The sequence below is a fragment of the Saccoglossus kowalevskii genome, chromosome 22 (genome assembly GCF_978046115.1).
Source record: "Saccoglossus kowalevskii chromosome 22, keSacKowa6.1, whole genome shotgun sequence".
In the NCBI taxonomy this organism is placed as follows: Eukaryota; Metazoa; Hemichordata; class Enteropneusta; family Harrimaniidae; genus Saccoglossus; species Saccoglossus kowalevskii.
The window spans coordinates 30,129,445-30,152,522 of NC_140662.1; the positions used below are offsets into that span (position 1 = coordinate 30,129,445).

A 23,078-nucleotide genomic window follows, 5' to 3' on the forward strand; every position below is an offset into this window, starting at 1 on the left:
ATACAAACACCTTGGTATGCAAAGTTCGTTACCATATACAATACAGACACCTTGGTATGCAAAGTCCGTTACCACATACAATACAGACACCTTGGTATGCAAAGTTCGTTACCACATACATTACAGACACCTTGGTATGCAAAGTGCGTTACCACATACAATACAAACACCTTGGTATGCAAAGTTCGTTACCATATACAATACAGACACCTTGGTATGTAATGTTTGTTACCACATACAATACAGACACCTTGGTATGCTAAGTTCGTTACCACATACATTACAGACACCTTGGTATGCAAAGTGCGTTACCACATACAATACAAACCCCTTGGTATGCAAAGTTCGTTACCATATACAATACAGACACCTTGGTATGCAAAGTTCGTTACCACATACAATACAGACACCTTGGTATGCAAAGTTCGTTACCTCATACAATGAAGACACTTTGGTTTGCAAATGTGTTACCACATACAATACAGACACCTTGGTATACAAAGTTCGTTACCACATACAATAAAGACACCTTGGTATGCAAAGTTCGTTACCACATACAATACAGACACATTGGTATGCAAAGTTCGTTACCACATACAATAAAGACACATTGGTATGCAAAGTTCATTACCACATACAACACAGACACCTTGGTATGCAAATTTCGTTACCACATACAATAAAGACACCTTGGCATGCAATGTTCGTTACCACATACAATACAGACACATTGGTATGCAAAGTCCATTACCACATGCAATACAGACACCTTGGTACGCAAAGTTCGTTACCACATACAATAAAGACACCTTGGTATGCAAAGTTCGTTACCATATACAATACAGACATATAGGTATGCAAAGTTCGTTACCACATTCAATACAGACACCTTGGTATGCAAAGTCCGTTACCACATGCAATACAGACACCTTGGTACGCAAAGTTCGTTACCACATACAATAAAGACACCTTGGTATGCAAAGTCCGTTACCCCATGCAATACAGAAACCTTGGTATGCAAAGTTCGTTGTTACCACATACAATACAGACACATTGGTATGCAAGGTCCGTTACCACATGCAATACAGACACCTTGGTATGCAAAGTTCGTTACCACATACAATACAGACACCTTGGTATGCAATGTTCGGTACCACATACAATAAAGACACCTTGGTATGCAATGTTCGGTACCACATACAATACAGACACCTTGGTATGCAAGGTCCGTTACCACATACAATGAAGACACCTTGGTATGCAAGGTTCGTTACCACATACAATGAAGACACCTTGGTACGCAAATTTGTTACCACATACAATACAGACACCTTGGTATGCAAAGTTCGTTACCACATACAATACAGACACCTTGGTATACAAAGTTCGTTACCACATACAATAAAGACACCTTGGTATGCAAAGTTCGTTACCACATACAATGAAGACACCTTGGTATGCAAACTTGTTACCACATACAATACAGACACCTTGGTATGCAAAGTTCGTTACCACATACAATACAGACACCTTGGTATGCAAAGTTCGTTACCACATCCAATACAGACACCTTGGTATGCAAAGTTCGTTACCGCATACAACAAAGACACATTGGTATGCAAAGTTCGTCACCACATACAATACATACACCTTGGTATGCAAAGTTCGTTAACGCATACAATAAAGACACATTGGTATGCAAAGTTCGTTACCACATACAATAAAGACAACTTGGTATGCAATGTTCGGTACCACATACAATAAAGACACCTTGGTATGCAATGTTCGGTACCACATACAATACAGACACCTTGGTATGCAAGGTCCGTTACCACATACAATGAAGACACCTTGGTATGCAAGGTTCGTTACCACATACAATGAAGACACCTTGGTACGCAAATTTGTTACCACATACAATACAGACACCTTGGTATGCAAAGTTCGTTACCACATACAATACAGACACCTTGGTATACAAAGTTCGTTACCACATACAATAAAGTCACCTTGGTATGCAAAGTTCGTTACCACATACAATACAGACACATTGGTATGCAAAGTTCGTTACCACATACAATAAAGACACGTTGGTATGCAAAGTTCGTTACCACATACAATACAGACACATTGGTATGCAAAGTTTGTTACAACATACAATAAAGATACCTTGGTATGCAAAGTTCGTTACAACATACAATACAGACACATTGGTATGCAAGGTCCGTTACCACATGCAATACAGACACCTTGGTATGCAAAGTTCGTTACCACATACAATACAGACACCTTGGTATGCAAAGTTCGTTACCACATACAATATAGACACCTTGGTATGCAAAGTCCGTTACCACATGCAATACAGACACCTTGGTACGCAAAGTCCGTTACCACATACAATAAAGACGCCTTGGTATGCAAAGTCTGTTACCCCATGCAATACAGAAACCTTGGTATGCAAAGTTCGTTACCGCATACATTACAGACACCTTGGTATGCAAATTGCGTTACCATATACAATACAAACACCTTGGTATGCAAAGTTCGTTACCACATACAATACAGACACCTTGGTATGCAAAGTCCGTTACCACATACAATACAGACACCTTGGTATGCAAAGTTCGTTACCACATACATTACAGACACCTTGGTATGCAAAGTGCGTTACCACATACAATACAAACACCTTGGTATGCAAAGTTCGTTACCATATACAATACAGACACCTTGGTATGCAAAGTCCGTTACCACATACAATACAGACACCTTGGTATGCAAAGTTCGTTACCACATACATTACAGACACCTTGGTATGCAAAGTGCGTTACCACATACAATACAAACACCTTGGTATGCAAAGTTCGTTACCATATACAATACAGACACCTTGGTATGTAATGTTTGTTACCACATACAATACAGACACCTTGGTATGCTAAGTTCGTTACCACATACATTACAGACACCTTGGTATGCAAAGTGCGTTACCACATACAATACAAACCCCTTGGTATGCAAAGTTCGTTACCATATACAATACAGACACCTTGGTATGCAAAGTTCGTTACCACATACAATACAGACACCTTGGTATGCAAAGTTCGTTACCTCATACAATGAAGACACTTTGGTTTGCAAATGTGTTACCACATACAATACAGACACCTTGGTATACAAAGTTCGTTACCACATACAATAAAGACACCTTGGTATGCAAAGTTCGTTACCACATACAATACAGACACATTGGTATGCAAAGTTCGTTACCACATACAATAAAGACACATTGGTATGCAAAGTTCATTACCACATACAACACAGACACCTTGGTATGCAAATTTCGTTACCACATACAATAAAGACACCTTGGTATGCAATGTTCGTTACCACATACAATACAGACACATTGGTATGCAAGGTCCGTTACCACATGCAATACAGACACCTTGGTATGCAAAGTTCGTTACCACATACAATACAGACACTTTGGTATGCAATGTTCGTTACCACATACAATGAAGACACATTGGTATGCAAATTTGTTACCACATACAATACAGACACCTTGGTATGCAAATTTGTTACCACATACAATACAGACACCTTGGTATGCAATGTTTATTACCACATACAATGAAGACACCTTGGTATGCAAATGTGTTACCACATACAATGAAGACACCTTGGTATGCAAATTTGTTACCACATACAATACAGACACCTTGGTATGCAATGTTTGTTACCACATACAATACAGACACCTTGGTATGCAAATGTGTTACCACATACAACACAGACACCTTGGTATGCAAAGTTTGTTACCACATACAATACAGACACCTTGGTATACAAAGTTCGTTACCACATACAATATAGACACCTTGGTATGTAATGTTCGTTACCACATACAATACAGACACCTTGGTATGCAAAGTCCATTACCACATGCAATACAGACACCTTGGTACGCAAAGTTCGTTACCACATACAATAAAGACACCTTGGTATGCAAAGTTCGTTACCATATACAATACAGACATATAGGTATGCAAAGTTCGTTACCACATTCAATACAGACACCTTGGTATGCAAAGTCCGTTACCACATGCAATACAGACACCTTGGTACGCAAAGTTCGTTACCACATACAATAAAGACACCTTGGTATGCAAAGTCCGTTACCCCATGCAATACAGAAACCTTGGTATGCAAAGTTCGTTGTTACCACATACAATACAGACACATTGGTATGCAAGGTCCGTTACCACATGCAATACAGACACCTTGGTATGCAAAGTTCGTTACCACATACAATACAGACACCTTGGTATGCAATGTTCGGTACCACATACAATAAAGACACCTTGGTATGCAATGTTCGGTACCACATACAATACAGACACCTTGGTATGCAAGGTCCGTTACCACATACAATGAAGACACCTTGGTATGCAAGGTTCGTTACCACATACAATGAAGACACCTTGGTACGCAAATTTGTTACCACATACAATACAGACACCTTGGTATGCAAAGTTCGTTACCACATACAATACAGACACCTTGGTATACAAAGTTCGTTACCACATACAATAAAGACACCTTGGTATGCAAAGTTCGTTACCACATACAATACATACACATTGGTATGCATAGTTCGTTACCACATACAATAAAGACACGTTGGTATGCAAAGTTTGTTACCACATACAATACATACACATTGGTATGCAAAGTTTGTTACAACATACAATAAAGACACCTTGGCATGCAAAGTTCGTTACAACATACAATACAGACACATTGGTATGCAAGGTCCGTTACCACATGCAATACAGACACCTTGGTATGCAAAGTCCGTTACCACATACAATAAAGACACCTTGGTATGCAAAGTTCGTTACCACATACAATATAGACACCTTGGTATGCAAAGTCCGTTACCACATGCAATACAGACACCTTGGTACGCAAAGTCCGTTACCACATACAATAAAGACACCTTGGTATGCAAAGTCTGTTACCCCATGCAATACAGAAACCTTGGTATGCAAAGTTCGTTACCACATGCAATACAGACACCTCGGTATGCAAAGTTCGTTACCACATACAATACAGACACCTTGGTATGCAAAGTCCGTTACCACATACAATACAGTCACCTTGGTATGCAAAGTTCGTTAACACATACATTACAGACACCTTGGTATGCAAAGTGCGTTACCACATACAATACAAACACCTTGGTATGCAAAGTTCGTTACCATATACAATACAGACACCTTGGTATGCAAAGTCCGTTACCAATTACAATACAGACACCTTGGTATGCAAAGTTCGTTACCACATACATTACAGACACCTTGGTATGCAAAGTGCGTTACCACATACAATACAAACACCTTGGTATGCAAAGTTCGTTACCATATACAATACAGACTCCTTGGTATGTAATGTTCGTTACCACATACAATACAGACACCTTGGTATGCTAAGTTCGTTACCACATACATTACATACACCTTGGTATGCAAAGTGCGTTACCACATACAATACAAACACCTTGGTATGCAAAGTTCGTTACCATATACAATACAGACACCTTGGTATGCAAAGTTCGTTACCACATACAATACAGACACCTTGGTATGCAAAGTTCGTTACCTCATACAATGAAGACACCTTGGTATGCAAATTTGTTACCACATACAATACAGACACCTTGGTATACAAAGTTCGTTACCACATACAATAAAGACACCTTGGTATGCAAAGATCGTTACCACATACAATAAAGACACGTTGGTATGCAAAGTTCGTTAACACATACAACACAAACACCTTGGTATGCAAATTTCGTTACCACATACAATAAAGACACCTTGGTATGCAATGTTCGTTACCACATACAATACAGACACATTGGTATGCAAGGTCCATTACCACATGCAATACAGACACCTTGGTATGCAAAGTTCGTTACCACATACAATACAGACACCTTGGTATGCAATGTTCGTTACCACATACAATGAAGACACCTTGGTATGCAAATTTTTTACCACATACAATACAGACACCTTGGTATGCAAATTTGTTACCACATACAATACAGACACCTTGGTATGCAATGTTTATTACCACATACAATGAAGACACCTTGGTATGCAAATTTGTTACCACATACAATACAGACACCTTGGTATGCAAAGTTCGTTACCTCATACAATGAAGACACCTTGGTATGCAAATTTGTTACCACATACAATACAGACACCTTGGTATACAAAGTTCGTTACCACATACAATAAAGACACCTTGGTATGCAAAGTTCGTTACCACATACAATACAGACACATTGGTATGCAAAGTTCGTTACCACATACAATAAAGACACGTTGGTATGCAAAGTTCGCTACCACATACAACACAGACACCTTGGTATGCAAATTTCGTTACCACATACAATAAAGACACCTTTGTATGCAATGTTCGTTACCACATACAATACAGACACATTGGTATGCAAGGTCCATTACCACATGCAATACAGACACCTTGGTATGCAAAGTTCGTTACCACATACAATACAGACACCTTGGTATGCAATGTTCGTTACCACATACAATGAAGACACCTTGGTATGCAAATTTGTTACCACATACAATACAGACACCTTGGTATGCAAATTTGTTACCACATACAATACAGACACCTTGGTATGCAATGTTTATTACCACATACAATGAAGACACCTTGGTATGCAAATTTGTTACCACATACAATACAGACACCTTGGTATGCAATGCTTGTTACCACATACAATACAGACACCTTGGTATGCAAATTTGTTACCACATACAATATAGACACCTTGGTATGTAATGTTCGTTACCACATACAATACAGACACCTTGGTATGCAAAGTTCGTTACCACATACAATACAGACACCTTGGTATGCAATGTTCGTTACCACATACAATACAGACACCTTTGTATGCAAAGTTCGTTACCACATACAATACAGACACCTTGGTATGCAAAGTTCGTTACCACATACGATATAGACACCTTGGTATGTAATGTTCGTTACCACATACAATACAGACACCTTGGTATGCAAATTTGTTACCACATACAATACAGACACCTTGGTATGCAATGTTTGTTACCACATACAATGAAGACGCCTTGGTATGCAAATTTGTTACCACATACAATGAAGACACCTTGGTATGCAAATTTGTTACCACATACAATACAGACACCTTGGTATGCAATGTTTGTTACCACATACAATACAGACACCTTGGTATGCAAATTTGTTACCACATACAACACAGACACCTTGGTATGCAAAGTTTGTTACCACATGCAATACAGACACCTTGGTATACAAAGTTCGTTACCACATACAATAAAGACACCATGGTATGCAAAGTTCGTTACCACATACAATATAGACACCTTGGTATGTAATGTTCGTTACCACATACAATACAGACACCTTGGTATGCAAAGTCCGTTACCACATGCAATACAGACACCTTGGTACCCAAAGTTTGTTACCACATACAATAAAGACACCTTGGTATGCAAAGTTCGTTACCATATACAATACAGACACATAGGTATGCAAAGTTCGTTACCACATACAATACAGACACCTTGGTATGCAAAGTCCTTTACCAGATGCAATACAGACACCTTGGTACGCAAAGTTCGTTACCACATACAATAAAGACACCTTGGTATGCAAGGTCCGTTACCCCATGCAATACTGAAACCTTGGTATGCAAAGTTCGTTGTTACCACATACAATACAGACACATTGGTATGCAAGGTCCGTTACCAAATGCAATACAGACACCTTGGTATGCAAAGTTCGTTACCACATACAATACAGACACCTTGGTATGCAAAGTTCGTTACCACATACAATATAGACTCCTTGGTATGTAATGTTCGTTACCACATACAATACAGACACCTTGGTATGCAAAGTTCGTTACCACATACAATGAAGACACCTTGGTATGCAAACTTGTTACCACATACAATACAGACACCTTGGTATGCAAAGTTCGTTACCACATACAATAAAGACACCTTGGTATACAAAGTTCGTTACCACATCCAATACAGACACCTTGGTATGCAAAGTTCGTTACCGCATACAACAAAGACACATTGGTATGCAAAGTTCGTCACCACATACAATACATACACCTTGGTATGCAAAGTTCGTTAACGCATACAATAAAGACACATTGGTATGCAAATGTGTTACCACATACAATGAAGACACCTTGGTATGCAAATTTGTTACCACATACAATGAAGACACCTTGGTATGCAAATTTGTTACCACATACAATACAGACACCTTGGTATGCAATGTTTGTTACCACATACAATACAGACACCTTGGTATGCAAATTTGTTACCACATAAAACACAGACACCTTGGTATGCAAAGTTTGTTACCACATGCAATACAGACACCTTGGTATACAAAGTTCGTTACCACATACAATAAAGACACCTTGGTATGCAAAGTTCGTTATCAATACAATATAGACACCTTGGTATGTAATGTTCGTTACCACATACAATACAGACACCTTGGTATGCAAAGTCCGTTACCACATGCAATACAGACACCTTGGTACGCAAAGTTCGTTACCACATACAATAAAGACACCTTGGTATGCAAAGTTCGTTACCATATACAATACAGACACATAGGTATGCAAAGTTCGTTACCACATACAATACAGACACCTTGGTCTGAAAAGTCCTTTACCAGATGCAATACAGACACCTTGGTACGCAAAGTTCGTTACCACATACAATAAAGACACCTTGGTATGCAAAGTCCGTTACCCCATGCAATACAGAAACCTTGGTATGCAAAGTTCGTTGTTACCACATACAATACAGACACATTGGTATGCAAGGTCCGTTACCAAATGCAATACAGACACCTTGGTATGCAAAGTTCGTTACCACATACAATACAGACACCTTGGTATGCAAAGTTCGTTACCACATACAATATAGACTCCTTGGTATGTAATGTTCGTTACCACATACAATACAGACACCTTGGTATGCAAAGTTCGTTACCACATACAATGAAGACACCTTGGTATGCAAACTTGTTACCACATACAATACAGACACCTTGGTATGCAAAGTTCGTTACCACATACAATAAAGACACCTTGGTATGCAAAGTTCGTTACCACATCCAATACAGACACCTTGGTATGCAAAGTTCGTTACCGCATACAACAAAGACACATTGGTATGCAAAGTTCGTCACCACATACAATACATACACCTTGGTATGCAAAGTTCGTTAACGCATACAATAAAGACACATTGGTATGCAAAGTTCGTTACCACATACAATAAAGACAACTTGGTATGTAATGTTCGGTACCACATACAATAAAGACACCTTGGTATGCAATGTTCGGTACCACATACAATACAGACACCTTGGTATGCAAGGTCCGTTACCACATACAATGAAGACACCTTGGTATGCAAGGTTCGTTACCACATACAATGAAGACACCTTGGTACGCAAATGTGTTACCACATACAATACAGACACCTTGGTATGCAAAGTTCGTTACCACATACAATACAGACACCTTGGTATACAAAGTTCGTTACCACATACAATAAAGTCACCTTGGTATGCAAAGTTCGTTACCACATACAATACAGACACATTGGTATGCAAAGTTCGTTACCACATACAATAAAGACACGTTGGTATGCAAAGTTCGTTACCACATACAATACAGACACATTGGTATGCAAAGTTTGTTACAACATACAATAAAGATACCTTGGTATGCAAAGTTCGTTACAACATACAATACAGACACATTGGTATGCAAGGTCCGTTACCACATGCAATACAGACACCTTGGTATGCAAAGTTCGTTACCACATACAATACAGACACCTTGGTATGCAAAGTTCGTTACCACATACAATATAGACACCTTGGTATGCAAAGTCCGTTACCACATGCAATACAGACACCTTGGTACGCAAAGTCCGTTACCACATACAATAAAGACACCTTGGTATGCAAAGTCTGTTACCCCATGCAATACAGAAACCTTGGTATGCAAAGTTCGTTACCACATGCAATACAGACACCTCGGTATGCAAAGTTCGTTACCACATACAATACAGACACCTTGGTATGCAAAGTCCGTTACCACATACAATACAGACACCTTGGTATGCAAAGTTCGTTACCACATACATTACAGACACCTTGGTATGCAAAGTGCGTTACCACATACAATACAAACACCTTGGTATGCAAAGTTCGTTACCATATACAATACAGACACCTTGGTATGCAAAGTCCGTTACCACATACAATACAGACACCTTGGTATGCAAAGTTCGTTACCACATACAATATAGACACATTGGTATGTAATGTTCGTTACCACATACAATAAAGACAACTTGGTATGCAATGTTCGGTACCACATACAATAAAGACACCTTGGTATGCAATGTTCGGTACCACATACAATACAGACACCTTGGTATGCAAGGTCCGTTACCACATACAATGAAGACACCTTGGTATGCAAGGTTCGTTACCACATACAATGAAGACACCTTGGTACGCAAATTTGTTACCACATACAATACAGACACCTTGGTATGCAAATTTGTTACCACATACAATACAGACACCTTGGTATGCAATGTTTGTTACCACATACAATACAGACACCTTGGTATGCAAATTTGTTACCACATACAACACAGACACCTTGGTATGCAAAGTTTGTTACCACATACAATAAAGACACCTTGGTATGCAAAGTTCGTTACCACATACAATATAGACACCTTGGTTTGTAATGTTCGTTACCACATACAATACAAACACCTTGGTATGCAAAGTCCGTTACCACATGCAATACAGACACCTTGGTACCCAAAGTTCGTTACCACATACAATAAAGACACCTTGGTATGCAAAGTTCGTTACCATATACAATACAGACACATTGGTATGCAAAGTTCGTTACCACATACAATACAGACACCTTGGTATGCAAAGTCCTTTACCAGATGCAATACAGACACCTTGGTACGCAAAGTTCGTTACCACATACAATAAAGACACCTTGGTATGCAAGGTCCGTTACCCCATGCAATACTGAAACCTTGGTATGCAAAGTTCGTTGTTACCACATACAATACAGACACATTGGTATGCAAGGTCCGTTACCAAATGCAATACAGACACCTTGGTATGCAAAGTTCGTTACCACATACAATACAGACACCTTGGTATGCAAAGTTCGTTACCACATACAATATAGACTCCTTGGTATGTAATGTTCGTTACCACATACAATACAGACACCTTGGTATGCAAAGTTCGTTACCACATACAATGAAGACACCTTGGTATGCAAACTTGTTACCACATACAATACAGACACCTTGGTATGCAAAGTTCGTTACCACATACAATAAAGACACCTTGGTATACAAAGTTCGTTACCACATCCAATACAGACACCTTGGTATGCAAAGTTCGTTACCGCATACAACAAAGACACATTGGTATGCAAAGTTCGTCACCACATACAATACATACACCTTGGTATGCAAAGTTCGTTAACGCATACAATAAAGACACATTGGTATGCAAAGTTCGTTACCACATACAATAAAGACACCTTGGTATGCAATGTTCGGTACCACATACAATAAAGACACCTTGGTATGCAATGTTCGGTACCACATACAATACAGACACCTTGGTATGCAATGTTTATTACCACATACAATGAAGACACCTTGGTATGCAAATGTGTTACCACATACAATGAAGACACCTTGGTATGCAAATTTGTTACCACATACAATACAGACACCTTGGTATGCAATGTTTGTTACCACATACAATACAGACACCTTGGTATGCAAATTTGTTACCACATACAACACAGACACCTTGGTATGCAAAGTTTGTTACCACATACAATACAGACACCTTGGTATACAAAGTTCGTTACCACATACAATAAAGACACCTTGGTATGCAAAGTTCGTTACCACATACAATATAGACACCTTGGTATGTAATGTTCGTTACCACATACAATACAGACACCTTGGTATGCAAAGTTCGTTACCACATACAATACAGACACCTTGGTATGCAATGTTCGTTACCACATACAATACAGACACCTTGGTATGCAAAGTTCGTTACCACATACAATACAGACACCTTGGTATGCAAAGTTCGTTACCACATACGATATAGACACCTTGGTATGTAATGTTCGTTACCACATACAATACAGACACCTTGGTATGCAAATTTGTTACCACATACAATACAGACACCTTGGTATGCAATGTTTGTTACCACATACAATGAAGACGCCTTGGTATGCAAATTTGTTACCACATACAATGAAGACACCTTGGTATGCAAATTTGTTACCACATACAATACAGACACCTTGGTATGCAATGTTTGTTACCACATACAATACAGACACCTTGGTATGCAAATTTGTTACCACATACAACACAGACACCTTGGTATGCAAAGTTTGTTACCACATGCAATACAGACACCTTGGTATACAAAGTTCGTTACCACATACAATAAAGACATCTTGGTATGCAAAGTTCGTTATCACATACAATATAGACACCTTGGTATGTAATGTTCGTTACCACATACAATACAGACACCTTGGTATGCAAAGTCCGTTACCACATGCAATACAGACACCTTGGTACGCAAAGTTCGTTACCACATACAATAAAGACACCTTGGTATGCAAAGTTCGTTACCATATACAATACAGACACATAGGTATGCAAAGTTCGTTACCACATACAATACAGACACCTTGGTCTGAAAAGTCCTTTACCAGATGCAATACAGACACCTTGGTACGCAAAGTTCGTTACCACATACAATAAAGACACCTTGGTATGCAAAGTCCGTTACCCCATGCAATACAGAAACCTTGGTATGCAAAGTTCGTTGTTACCACATACAATACAGACACATTGGTATGCAAGGTCCGTTACCAAATGCAATACAGACACCTTGGTATGCAAAGTTCGTTACCACATACAATACAGACACCTTGGTATGCAAAGTTCGTTACCACATACAATATAGACTCCTTGGTATGTAATGTTCGTTACCACATACAATACAGACACCTTGGTATGCAAAGTTCGTTACCACATACAATGAAGACACCTTGGTATGCAAACTTGTTACCACATACAATACAGACACCTTGGTATGCAAAGTTCGTTACCACATACAATAAAGACACCTTGGTATGCAAAGTTCGTTACCACATCCAATACAGACACCTTGGTATGCAAAGTTCGTTACCGCATACAACAAAGACACATTGGTATGCAAAGTTCGTCACCACATACAATACATACACCTTGGTATGCAAAGTTCGTTAACGCATACAATAAAGACACATTGGTATGCAAAGTTCGTTACCACATACAATAAAGACAACTTGGTATGCAATGTTCGGTACCACATACAATAAAGACACCTTGGTATGCAATGTTCGGTACCACATACAATACAGACACCTTGGTATGCAAGGTCCGTTACCACATACAATGAAGACACCTTGGTATGCAAGGTTCGTTACCACATACAATGAAGACACCTTGGTACGCAAATTTGTTACCACATACAATACAGACACCTTGGTATGCAAAGTTCGTTACCACATACAATACAGACACCTTGGTATACAAAGTTCGTTACCACATACAATAAAGTCACCTTGGTATGCAAAGTTCGTTACCACATACAATACAGACACATTGGTATGCAAAGTTCGTTACCACATACAATAAAGACACGTTGGTATGCAAAGTTCGTTACCACATACAATACAGACACATTGGTATGCAAAGTTTGTTACAACATACAATAAAGATACCTTGGTATGCAAAGTTCGTTACAACATACAATACAGACACATTGGTATGCAAGGTCCGTTACCACATGCAATACAGACACCTTGGTATGCAAAGTTCGTTACCACATACAATACAGACACCTTGGTATGCAAAGTTCGTTACCACATACAATATAGACACCTTGGTATGCAAAGTCCGTTACCACATGCAATACAGACACCTTGGTACGCAAAGTCCGTTACCACATACAATAAAGACGCCTTGGTATGCAAAGTCTGTTACCCCATGCAATACAGAAACCTTGGTATGCAAAGTTCGTTACCACATACATTACAGACACCTTGGTATGCAAATTGCGTTACCACATACAATACAAACACCTTGGTATGCAAAGTTCGTTACCACATACAATACAGACACCTTGGTATGCAAAGTCCGTTACCACATACAATACAGACACCTTGGTATGCAAAGTTCGTTACCACATACATTACAGACACCTTGGTATGCAAAGTGCGTTACCACATACAATACAAACACCTTGGTATGCAAAGTTCGTTACCATATACAATACAGACACCTTGGTATGCAAAGTCCGTTACCACATACAATACAGACACCTTGGTATGCAAAGTTCGTTACCACATACATTACAGACACCTTGGTATGCAAAGTGCGTTACCACATACAATACAAACACCTTGGTATGCAAAGTTCGTTACCATATACAATACAGACACCTTGGTATGTAATGTTTGTTACCACATACAATACAGACACCTTGGTATGCTAAGTTCGTTACCACATACATTACAGACACCTTGGTATGCAAAGTGCGTTACCACATACAATACAAACCCCTTGGTATGCAAAGTTCGTTACCATATACAATACAGACACCTTGGTATGCAAAGTTCGTTACCACATACAATACAGACACCTTGGTATGCAAAGTTCGTTACCTCATACAATGAAGACACTTTGGTTTGCAAATGTGTTACCACATACAATACAGACACCTTGGTATACAAAGTTCGTTACCACATACAATAAAGACACCTTGGTATGCAAAGTTCGTTACCACATACAATACAGACACATTGGTATGCAAAGTTCGTTACCACATACAATAAAGACACATTGGTATGCAAAGTTCATTACCACATACAACACAGACACCTTGGTATGCAAATTTCGTTACCACATACAATAAAGACACCTTGGTATGCAATGTTCGTTACCACATACAATACAGACACATTGGTATGCAAGGTCCGTTACCACATGCAATACAGACACCTTGGTATGCAAAGTTCGTTACCACATACAATACAGACACTTTGGTATGCAATGTTCGTTACCACATACAATGAAGACACATTGGTATGCAAATTTGTTACCACATACAATACAGACACCTTGGTATGCAAATTTGTTACCACATACAATACAGACACCTTGGTATGCAATGTTTATTACCACATACAATGAAGACACCTTGGTATGCAAATGTGTTACCACATACAATGAAGACACCTTGGTATGCAAATTTGTTACCACATACAATACAGACACCTTGGTATGCAATGTTTGTTACCACATACAATACAGACACCTTGGTATGCAAATGTGTTACCACATACAACACAGACACCTTGGTATGCAAAGTTTGTTACCACATACAATACAGACACCTTGGTATACAAAGTTCGTTACCACATACAATATAGACACCTTGGTATGTAATGTTCGTTACCACATACAATACAGACACCTTGGTATGCAAAGTCCATTACCACATGCAATACAGACACCTTGGTACGCAAAGTTCGTTACCACATACAATAAAGACACCTTGGTATGCAAAGTTCGTTACCATATACAATACAGACATATAGGTATGCAAAGTTCGTTACCACATTCAATACAGACACCTTGGTATGCAAAGTCCGTTACCACATGCAATACAGACACCTTGGTACGCAAAGTTCGTTACCACATACAATAAAGACACCTTGGTATGCAAAGTCCGTTACCCCATGCAATACAGAAACCTTGGTATGCAAAGTTCGTTGTTACCACATACAATACAGACACATTGGTATGCAAGGTCCGTTACCACATGCAATACAGACACCTTGGTATGCAAAGTTCGTTACCACATACAATACAGACACCTTGGTATGCAAAGTTCGTTACCACATACAATATAGACTCCTTGGTATGTAATGTTCGTTACCACATACAATACAGACACCTTGGTATGCAAAGTTCGTTACCATATACAATACAGACACCTTGGTATGTAATGTTCGTTACCACAAACAATACAGACACCTTGGTATGCTAAGTTCGTTACCACATACATTACAGACACCTTGGTATGCAAAGTGCGTTACCACATACAATACAAACCCCTTGGTATGCAAAGTTCGTTACCATATACAATACAGACACCTTGGTATGCAAAGTGCGTTACCACATACAATACAAACACCTTGGTATGCAAAGTTCGTTACCATATACAATACAGACACCTTGGTATGTAATGTTCGTTACCACATACAATACAGACACCTTGGTATGCTAAGTTCGTTACCACATACATTACAGACACCTTGGTATGCAAAGTGCGTTACCACATACAATACAAACCCCTTGGTATGCAAAGTTCGTTACCATATACAATGCAGACACCTTGGTGTGCAAAGTTCGTTACCACATACAATACAGACACCTTGGTATGCAAAGTTCGTTACCTCATACAATGAAGACACTTTGGTATGCAAATTTGTTACCACATACAATACAGACACCTTGGTATACAAAGTTCGTTACCACATACAATAAAGACACCTTGGTATGCAAAGTTCGTTACCACATACAATACAGACACATTGGTATGCAAAGTTCTTTACCACATACAATAAAGACACATTGGTATGCAAAGTTCATTACCACATACAACACAGACACCTTGGTATGCAAATTTCGTTACCACATACAATAAAGACACCTTGGTATGCAATGTTCGTTACCACATACAATACAGACACATTGGTATGCAAGGTCCGTTACCACATGCAATACAGACACCTTGGTATGCAAAGTTCGTTACCACATACAATACAGACACCTTGGTATGCAATGTTCGTTACCACATACAATGAAGACACATTGGTATGCAAATTTGTTACCACATACAATACAGACACCTTTGTATGCAAATTTGTTACCACATACAATACAGACACCTTGGTATGCAATGTTTATTACCACATACAATGAAGACACTTTGGTATGCAAATGTGTTACCACATACAATGAAGACACCTTGGTATGCAAATTTGTTACCACATACAATACAGACACCTTGTTATGCAATGTTTGTTACCACATACAATACAGACACCTTGGTATGCAAATGTGTTACCACATACAACACAGACACCTTGGTATGCAAAGTTTGTTACCACATACAATACAGACACCTTGGTATACAAAGTTCGTTACCACATACAATATAGACACCTTGGTATGTAATGTTCGTTACCACATACAATACAGACACCTTGGTATGCAAAGTCCATTACCACATGCAATACAGACACCTTGGTACGCAAAGTTCGTTACCACATACAATAAAGACACCTTGGTATGCAAAGTTCGTTACCATATACAATACAGACATATAGGTATGCAAAGTTCGTTACCACATTCAATACAGACACCTTGGTATGCAAAGTCCGTTACCACATGCAATACAGACACCTTGGTACGCAAAGTTCGTTACCACATACAATAATGACACCTTGGTATGCAAAGTCCGTTACCCCATGCAATACAGAAACCTTGGTATGCAAAGTTCGTTGTTACCACATACAATACAGACACATTGGTATGCAAGGTCCGTTACCACATGCAATACAGACACCTTGGTATGCAAAGTTCGTTACCACATACAATACAGACACCTTGGTATGCAAAGTGCGTTACCACATACAATTCAAACACCTTGGTATGCAAAGTTTGTTACCATATACAATACAGACACCTTCGTATGCAAAGTTCGTTACCACATACAATACAGACACCTTGGTATGCAATGTTCGTTACCACATACAATAAAGACACATTGGTATGCAATGTTCGTTACCACATACAATACAACACCTTGGTATGCAATGTTCGTTACCACATACAATAAAGACACATTGGTATGGAATGTTCGTTACCACATACAATAAAGACACCTTGTTATGAAAGTAATTATGCATTATGAATTCTTACCTAATAATTTCCAAAATTTTGTGAATGTTTGGATGGCATTGGTTGTGTCATCAAGAGGTGGTTCTTGTATTGGATTTTTATTAACATACAGGTTCTTCAGTGACGTTATTTTCTTCATCACAACTGGCAAACTGGTCAGTTGGTTAGCTTCTACATTTAGTGTCTCCATGCTTTCAAGTTTTGCTAAAATATAAATTCAAATTACAGTATAGCTTCTTCAGTGAAAAATGTATATCTTTATATTTAAATTATTAATAACAGCATGTACTTACCTATTTCTTGTGAAATGGACTTGAGTTCATTTTTATCTATATCCAAGTGTTTAAGTTTCACCCACAAACCAATACTGTCTGGGATTTCGGATATCGCATTGCCCGATAGTTTCAAAATTTCAAGTTGATTCAAACATTTTGGGATATGGGTGAGTTGGGTCCTAGATAAGTCAAGCTCGGTGAGTTGAGGCCAATCCGCTATAAGAAGAAATTATATATGATTATTCAAAGAGAACTATGCACTGTTATACCGAATTTCTACATTACTATTCTATATAAATTCGACAAATACGTGATGGCATGCAAGATATCTCACCTGATTCAAAAGTCGTTAACGAATTGTCTGCTAGACGCAACGTCTTTAGATTATTTAATTGGCAAAGTTTAGGCGTTATTGATTTCAATCTATTTTTACTCAGATTGAGGCTGCTTAGTGTCTTCAGTTCACACAAAGATTCAGGAACATTTTTAAATTGATTGTTTGATAGATCTAAATCTGATAGACTTTCAAAACTAGATACGTTATGTGGTAAATTAGTTAGCTGATTACTAGCGGCTGACAGAGTTGTCAATCTCTCCAGTCGAAATATTGACTCTGGTATATTTTGGAATGTATTTTCTGACATATCCAATGATCTAATATTTCCTCTTTTGAACTTATCTAGAAAATGCTTATTCAATTCAGGAGGCAGTTCACTCTTGTTCCATCTTTTGATATCTACAACTGTGCCAGTATGGTCGAAGTATTTCGTAAGATCCATGACTGCAAGACAATGTAAATATTCATTATACTTATAGCCAATCCGATTTGTCTATTTCAGCTATTGTTGGTCAACTTGATGATTTTTCAAAAGTTGAACGCACAGCCCTGACATGTGCGACCATCTCTTTATTAATGCCCATTAATTCATGTCTGAAACTACATGACAGGGCTGTGCGACCATCTCTCCACCAAATGCCCATTATTCCTTTCGGGAACTACATGGCATGAATACATTTTGATTTTAGGAAACCTATAGTCATATAGGTTTCATGACCTATAGTCATAGATACGGTACAACAAACCCCACTATCACACAAGTTGTTGCTATGTCAAAACTCCCGGGTCAAACGTCACATGTTACTTAACAAATATGTGACGTATAAAACATGCGTTGAAGTCACTCCCAATTGTACTTAGCTCTTCTGGGGTGTTTTTAAAATTGCGTGAAGGAATTCAATATGTGACTGCATTCTTTGAAGGAATCCAATATGTGACTGCATTCTTTGAATGAATTCAATATGTGACTGCATTCTTTGAAGGAATCCAATATGTGACTACGAAGATGAGATAGATTTATAAATGTAACAATAGTTTTGAAACGTATTTTGATGTATTATTAGTTTTAAACACAATACAATTAAAATTACGTGTAGAACGCTATCAGGCGGGTAACGAAAAACTGCTTGTCGATTGAATTGTTTTAAAATTGACAGTTTTATGGGTAGTAGATTTTATGCAATATTTCTAAGATCCATTGATGTGAAATCGCTAAAATGATTTCATCCAGTCTAATATCAACGTTGTTGCTGGGTTTTTTATTCAAATACGGCCGGCCGATGACTGATTTCGAAAGGTTCCATTTATATCGCGTAGCCCGTATTGTCAATTCGATGTCTAGTTTACAATACTGTAATATATTCTCATTTCGACTATCGCGTGTGTAGGTTGTTTACATGATTAGCATTGCTTACACTTTATATTTACGCGGTGTCTGCATTCTTTGGTAGCCATAGTAAGGTGGGACAATGAAAATTACAACTATGGTGTACCTTGTCTTTTGTAGTGTTTCTTTCACCGTGTTTCAAAGCGTCTGTGTTCATTCTTTGCGAACTAGGCATGCATACTGATAAGGTGAATTCACTGCTGGCTTTGAAAGGCCAACTCGTGGAGTTGATGTATTTAACAAAAGAGGCGGCGGCACGACATTTTGCATGGGGGAGGGGAACGATATCTGCTCACCAACCTTGCACCAAATGGGCGACCTTACTTGTGGGCCCGGGGCATGCTCCCCCTTAGGAAATTTGAAATATAGACCCTCTGAAACGCTATTTGCTATATTTTGAAGTGCAAACTTTGCTGACACAAAAGGGTTTATTTAAGCTTGATTTTGGAGGTGCGACGCCCCCAAAAAAAAATTTCGAGGGGGCGCCCGCCCCTCTGCCTGCCCTGTCCCGCCGCCACTAAACAACTCAATTATAAATTTGTGTTAGTAACTTACGAAACTCGTTATGATTCACGACTTCTTAAATTAAATATTATCATATCATTAACCTCACTTCAATCATTTAGCGTTCCTGCTATATTCAGTTATGAATGTCTGTCTCATTTAAAATTATTCTTAGGGTTATAACTCTAGGCTTGTGGGTTTTTGTTAACAAGTGAAAATGAGTACAATGCCATTTCAACTAGATGATTATGTGTATGTTTTTCGTCAAAAGAAAAAAATGTGCTTTTTCAGAAGAGAGACACATTCATCGTCACATATCGTATAATGTTACATGAACGTGCTAATGTGGTCGCCATTTTAATTGTTTAACTTTGTATTTGCCGCAGCTTGGTGTCGTACTTCGTGGATCAGATTTGCCTCCCTCTAGATGCCCAACTTTGTACATCACATTCGTATACGCATAGATGCCTAACTTTGTAATTATTATTTAGATATGCCTAACTTTGTATTTATGCATGCCTAGATCCATAACGCTGTATCTATTATGCCAAACTTTGTTATTGTGATTTATGTCTAACTTTTAACATTTGATTTAGATATGCATAGGAATATAATTTAATACATGTAATTTTGACATGCCTAATCTTGCATTTATGATTTTGACTTGATTTGGATATGCCGAGATGCATAACTTTGTAATTATGATTTGAATATTACATACGCTTCAGGTTACTATGGTTGTTAGTTGACCTGTACAGAGAATTTGTTTTTGCCATCTCATTTCGCCCCACGACATATACAGGTGTACATGGATTATGTACCAAGATTTCACACCAGGTTCCCATTCACTCTTGGGTAATAGTGAAAAGCAGTAGAGTTAAATACGAAATTATATAATAGACAGTGTAGTTGTATGCATAAAAAGGATACAGTACGCCTAGCCAAAGAACGAACTTACAACTCTGTTCAATGCGATAGCCATTGAACCATGCTTCCTTCTCAATACATCTAATTTGATTATACTTGGATAATAATAATATCTGGAATTTGCTTGCCTGATCAGAGAATTTCACTTTAACTTAAAGTCCTTGATAATATAATTATCATCAATGAAGTGTTAGGACGATCGTGGCATGATATAGAATACAGGGTGGCTATATTATTGTGCTATAGTTATATGGATTGTCGAACTGGCGTCGAATGTTCCAGGGAAAAAAAAAAACATACCGCCAAGAATACAGTTAGAAAACGTTGATTTCAGTCCAGTTCACTTCTACCGGGGCTAGATAGTGTTGTGTAGTGTTGACTATTAAAAGCTGTGAATCATATTATGAACTAGCTCCATGTAACTAAATATATACTTACATGCAGAAGTTTTAGGACTGCGGTGCTCTAGACAACGTCGTCGTATGCAACTCCTAGCTCACACACGGATACTATGTACAAATACAATAAAGCATTATTTCATGAGAAATAGTGTTTACCTGGAAGAAACACAATACATGACTTGAAGTTTCTTGGAAGGGCCTAATTAAAAGTAGCAACATAGGGTGTCTTTTTCAATTATTCTGCAACGGGGGTTTAAAGGAAACAATTCGGTTAATTACAGTATTCCCCTATATTATGACCTTATTTTGATTTTGATACAGTCGATTTCTAGCTTAAACATAAATGAGATGAAAGAATGTTACATGGTCATTTTGTATTAAAGTATTGCCTTCATATCTGCTTCAATTAGGTTTTTATTTGCAAGTGCAAGTGATGACTGAGTATATAGAGAATTTTGTCACAGACACTAAATGCCATGATTGAACTACGTAACAAGAAAATGTACGCCAATTACCTTAATTTAATTTAAGGTGCTGCTCAGGAGTTATATCGCTAATTCCAGTGACTATTCTTTATTCCTGATACACACTGATTTAACACGCACATGTCACAACCATTGTGCAGAAAGCATAGCACTAGTCTGCAATGCAGTCATTTGTAGTAGGCAACTAAGTAGTTGACACAGATATTGGCTACTCCTGGCTACTTCAGTTCATTGCACTGGGAAAACCCAGGCACAGACTGAGCTGTATTTAAAGTTCGCCCTCAACACGTGAGAGCGAATCACTAGTCTATTACTCGTAACGTGTTCACAGTCAAACGAGTATAGACGGCATCTATTGTAGCACAGCACTCGTAAATGATAGTTTAATGTACCGATGATTTTGTTGTATATAAGTGATCATCATTAGATGGAATAGTAGATTGCCCGTGGTACAATGTTGTCTCACTTCCAGGCATTCATCTGCCCACAC

General features: G+C 38.4%; 1 protein-coding gene across 2 annotated transcripts in view; it reads right to left on the reverse strand.

Annotated features, from left to right (window-relative positions):
- The window catches only part of LOC100372412 (uncharacterized), a 222,802-nt gene extending 200,580 nt beyond the window's left edge, over positions 1 to 22,222 (reverse strand). For both annotated transcript variants that reach the window (XM_085495528.1, XM_085495527.1), the window contains exons 1-4: positions 22,141 to 22,222; positions 18,882 to 19,328; positions 18,566 to 18,763; positions 18,294 to 18,476 (exon numbers count right to left, since the gene is read on the reverse strand). In XM_085495528.1, coding sequence (XP_085351654.1) covers positions 18,294 to 18,476; positions 18,566 to 18,763; positions 18,882 to 19,326 — 826 coding nt within the window. In that variant the 5' untranslated portion in view covers positions 19,327 to 19,328; positions 22,141 to 22,222. The remainder of the gene's footprint in view (positions 1 to 18,293; positions 18,477 to 18,565; positions 18,764 to 18,881; positions 19,329 to 22,140) is intronic.
- Positions 22,223 to 23,078: the final 856 nt, after the last annotated feature.